The following is a 5,247-nucleotide window of genomic DNA, read 5'->3' on the forward strand; positions in this document are numbered from 1 at the left end:
AATACAACTTAGTTAATTTCTTTTAAAGTTATTTTTGAAGAATACACTTAATATTCTTAATTATGATAAAAGAGTTCTATAAATTTTTTACTTACTTTAATATTCTTACCATATTTAGAATTTCACTTTGATAGTATGCATTAAATTTTCGTTAAGATATAATTTAAATAATTCTGATATTATATAAAAAATTATTTTTAAATTTAATTTAATTTTATAAAATTTATTTATAAGATAAAAATTACATCTATTTATATATTTTTATTTTTAGTAGTTGAAATGATGTTATTACTTACATGATATATTATTAAGGTAACACAACTCAGTACACTTAAGAGAATAACATCAATGGTATCTGTGATAAAGTTCCTAAGTTTTTTTCCTTTTTACCCATAATAGACAGTATAAACTAATGGGAAAAAATAAATATCTAAAAATATACTAATTGATAAAAGAATAAATAATGTGATATAAAAATTTCCAAAAGGGATAAGAACAAAAAGAATGGATGATATATATAAAATATAATATAACGTTAAACTGCATGTTAGTTAGTTTCAAAACGGTATATTTAAATTTGAATGAAGTATAAAATAAAATGAAGAAGACTAGAATTGAGTAAAGTATTACTCTCATTCAAAGCGTTTTATTGAAGTTAAAATAAAGTATTTAAAGCATTATAATGAAAAATAATTAATTATATTTGAATAACTCTGACAACAAAACATTTTCTGCATTTGATTTTATAAATTGAAATGAAAATAGTTTTAATGCATTGAAGAATAAAATTAAATGATTTAATTTATGGAGTAATATAAATATTAGTGTGAGATGTATGATGTACTCCACACAGAGTATATGTTGTTGAGGGAGAGAGAAAGAGTGATGGGGACCCATCCACCGCCCATAAGCACGCAGTCTTTCTGCAAACAAATCTAGTTTGGATCTGTCTTTCTCAATCGAACCCTAACCAAACACTGTTTCTCCCAAAATAGGAGAACAACTTGTTTGTTCACCTCAAGGGGAAGGAACTCCATTGAAAGCCCCACCACCAATTGAAGGTTTCTAAAGGAGGCAGGTTGAGGTAGAAGTCAATTAAGGTCAATCTCAATCACAACTTGTTTCAACTTTGTTTCATCAAATCAACAAGATCTTCAAGAAAGCAGCAGCAAGAGAATCAGGAGAGAGCACTCACTGGTCTGTCATATATAACAGTTTGTTCTCATTAATTTCCTTCCATTTCTATCCACTACATATTTTGTTTCCTTCATCTACATATATATACATGTATTAGAATTGCCAAATTCATTTATACTTTCCAGCATATGCAAATGAAGTACTGACTAGAGTTAAGAGCTTCGCAATCCTTATCTGTATCGATAGACACTCAATTATACATTGAAGGATAGAATCAGAATGGATCCAATCACAGCACATGGTCATTCCCTTCCCCCTCCTTTTCACACCAGAGATCTCCATCTGCACCACCAGCCGCAACAGCACCAATTCCAAACCTTAAACCAAGGCACCGACGACGAGCACAGCGGAAGCAGCAGCGCGCAGAAGAGGGAGCGCGAAGAGAACAACGGCAACAACGATGAAGGTGCAGGTGAGGCTGAGATAACAAGGAGACCTCGCGGGAGACCAGCCGGCTCCAAAAACAAACCCAAGCCACCCATTATCATCACTCGCGACAGCGCAAACGCCATGAGAACCCACATGATGGAGGTGGCAGACGGGTGCGACATCGTGGAAAGCGTGTCTGAGTTCGCCAGGAAACGCCAAAGAGGGGTTTGCATCATGAGTGGCACTGGCACAGTCACCAACGTCACTCTCAGGCAACCGGCTTCTTCCGGTGCGGTTGTCACTCTCCATGGAAGGTTCGAGATTTTGTCCCTCAGTGGATCGTTCCTTCCGCCGCCTGCGCCACCTGCTGCTTCCGGTTTGACCATTTATTTGGCCGGTGGCCAGGGACAGGTGGTGGGAGGGAGTGTGGTTGGGACACTGGTTGCTTCGGGGCCTGTGGTGATCATGTCTGCTTCGTTCAGCAACGCTGCTTATGAGAGGCTTCCTTTGGAGGATGAAGACCCTTCGCTGCAAATGCAAGGAGGTTCAATTGGGTCACCCGGTGCAAGTGGTGTTGGTCAGTCACAGCTTCTAGGAGGAGGAGATGCAGCTGCTCCACTTTTCCATGGTTTGCCTCCTAACCTTCTCAATTCTGTTCAAATGCCATCTGAGCCATTCTGGGCATCCAATCGCCCTCCCTTCTAGAGTCTGTTTCGATAAAACAACTTAATTCAATAAATTCTTGCTCAATCAACAAGACTTTATTGCCAAATTTGACTTCAAAGCTTATTCGAATCAGCTCAACAGTAGAGGTGGTAAGAAAGTTACTTGTTATTTTCATAAGTTCAAAATAAATCTCTTCCAATTCTCTCATCATTGTCGCCATAACTTCTACATTGCTGTTCTATTCAATGTAACAGTTAGCTTTTGTGGTGGTGGGGAGATGGCAAGAAATTCATTTAGTTAGGGATGTTGAAAGTAGGAATCGAGGTTTCGTGCTTCGTTAATTTGTGTGTCATTTTGATTATTAGGGGATATATAATGTTTCCTTTTGCATGTTTTCGAGACTGTAATTAAACTGATGATGAATTTTAATATCCGTGGTGGGTTTAATTCTGTCAATGACAATGGGGTGCCTGTGTTTGTCTCGTGATTATATGTATCATCCATCAGTTTTTAGCTGCAAAACAGTAACCGTAACAGTAACGAATGTACGACCACAGTTTTTGGTTGTTTCAGTTTGACTGCCGGTTCATTAATCAAACATGTTAGTAGGCTTCTCGACAACAATCTAGTTATTACGTAAGATCGGAAATTTTGTAGGACATTAATATATTTTTTCTTTTTCCTTCTTTTACTACACTGTATGCGATTGGCAAGATTTTAAAAACCGATTTTCCGTGAAATCATAATTATAATCATATTTATCCGTAATTTTTACAGTATAAAAAACATAAGAAAAGCGTAATGAGTATTTAAAAAGCAAAACCTTGGTAATTATAGTAGAAGATGTGTATGTGAAGCAACTGGTACACACATGCAGTGTCTGATGAAAGCTCCTTTTCGAGGCAGTCATCCTCACTTTCATTAAAAGGCAACAATAACCAAGACACAACGTTCCCGAGTGTTTATTATCTAAACCCTCTGTCTCACTGTCTTCCATACTAAACCTACTGAATTTTGCGCCAAACCTGGTTTTATTCTAAGCACTGAACCTCCTTTTTCTTTAAAACACTAAAGTTACAGTAACATGACGCTTATCCAATTCTCCTCGCTGATCAGACTTTTTGGCTTCTTTAATGGTATTGTGTGTACTGCATGCGTCCTGCGATCTATTCTGTTGGTCAACTGATTCTAAATTTCCTCGAGCCAGACAACTGCTTTGTTCCCTCAAAGTAAGAATCTTATTTTGTTTTCTCTTAATATACTTCATGCTAGCTTCCTTACCAACCTATTTTTCTTCCTTGGAACCTTCAACATTTCTCCATCTTGCGGCTATATATTATCTTTACTTTCAGGTATCCGCCCATTATTTCACAGATTATTTTTAAGGCAAATGCATATAAAGTGTTTTTATTTAATCAAACAATTAAAAACATTTTTTATCAAGATGGGAAAAAACACGTTTTCTTATATATTTTTTAATGTCCTTCCATTTTTTTTAATATTTTCATGCACTGGTTTAGCGAGACCCTACTTTTAAAATCCAATTTTTTAATCTTTTTCTGGATAAGGTTTTAGTTGGATGAAAAACATACAAAAAAAAATATTATGGAAGTAAACAGATCATACACTGATCTGATAGGAAAATGTTATTACATTCCTAACCTTACTAATTGGTAGAACTTAGGATCAGCAGGGTCCATTTAACTATTCATTCTCAATGGAGGCTGCAGAACATTAACTGACTTTATTTGATCTTTTAATCTTCGCTACTTCAAAACTATATATATTAGTGAAAACGGTCAACAACAAAAAATCATTTTGTGAAGAAAAGTTATAGTATCCCTTCACAAATTTAAGGCCTTTAGACTTTGTATGAAAACTCTCTTTCTTCCTCTTTGCTATTTTATTTTTTGGTGTGTATACATCCGTTTTACTATTGGTCCAGAAGATAGTTGTATCACAGTCTTTAGATATCTGTATACCTATAACAAATCTCTTATGAAACCAGGTTCACATCCTTCATGACAAGAATGGATTTTCCTAGTCTTTAAAATAAAAATTACAAATTTATTCATGGTTAGTTAAAGTCAATTTACATTATAAAATATTTAATTATGATATTTGTTATTTAATAGCATTTGTTAATAATTAAACTATTGTTTAAATGTAACTATTTATCAATTTTGGAATTATTATTTATCTTAATATATTTGTCATTTTTTAGTGATAGATTAACAATTATTAAGAACTATTCTTCAATGTAATTAGTTTTCATATATTTATTTAGAGAGAAAGCTTAAAAGAGCATTAGTTCTATTTTTTATACTATTTTTTCCATTTTTAACCCTCTCTTCTACTTTCACTACAAGAAAATCATACCATAGAAACCAATTTTAGAAACAAAAAATAATTAGTTACTATAGTGACTAAATTAGAGATCATTTTAGAAACTAAAAAAACTTGGTTTTAAATTAGTTTGTATTATTGTTAAATGGTTTCTAAATTGGTATCTAATTAGCTACCAAGACTTTTGCTATCAAATTTAGAATCTAAATAATTGGTAGTTAAAACTTTGGTAGCTAATTAGATACCAATTTAGAAACTATTTAACAATAATACAAACTAATTTAGAAACCAATTTTTTTTTAGTCTCTACAATTGTTTTTAATTTAGTCACTATAACAACTAATTAATTTTTGTCTTTAAAATTAATTTCTATTTCATGATTTTATTGTAGTATTCTACTTTTTTTTTCCCCTTCACGAGTTTAATTAAGATATTTTTTAACATATTAACAAAAATTAGATAAGAGTATAATTATTTGTAATTAAAAATTATATTAATTAATTTTTTATTATCAAAATAAACTCAACAACATGTCATTCATCTTGAAATATATCAGCATATATTTTATAAGTTTATGAGTCTTACAACTAGAGGGTGTTAATGATATTTATTTTATCAGCAATAAATATATAAATTAAATATATTTTATGATCAATGTTATTAGTATTT

At 32.5% G+C, this 5,247-nt stretch overlaps 1 protein-coding gene across 1 annotated transcript; it reads left to right on the forward strand.

Annotated features, from left to right (window-relative positions):
- Positions 1-842: 842 nt before the first annotated feature.
- On the forward strand, positions 843-2,725 carry LOC137808027 (AT-hook motif nuclear-localized protein 24). The gene is made up of 2 exons (XM_068608919.2): positions 843-1,197; positions 1,323-2,725. Exon 2 carries the CDS (start codon positions 1,417-1,419, stop codon positions 2,269-2,271), a length of 855 nt encoding a protein of 284 aa, XP_068465020.1. The 5' UTR covers positions 843-1,197; positions 1,323-1,416; the 3' UTR covers positions 2,272-2,725.
- Positions 2,726-5,247: the final 2,522 nt, after the last annotated feature.

The sequence above is a fragment of the Phaseolus vulgaris genome, chromosome 3, assembly GCF_051622355.1.
Source record: "Phaseolus vulgaris cultivar YP4 chromosome 3, ASM5162235v1, whole genome shotgun sequence".
Taxonomy (NCBI): domain Eukaryota; kingdom Viridiplantae; phylum Streptophyta; class Magnoliopsida; order Fabales; family Fabaceae; genus Phaseolus; species Phaseolus vulgaris.

Bases quoted from the DNA above. Each gene is read 5' to 3' on its own strand.
- LOC137808027 (XM_068608919.2), top strand. From the start codon at position 1,417: ATGGATCCAATCACAGCACATGGTCATTCCCTTCCCCCTCCTTTTCAC.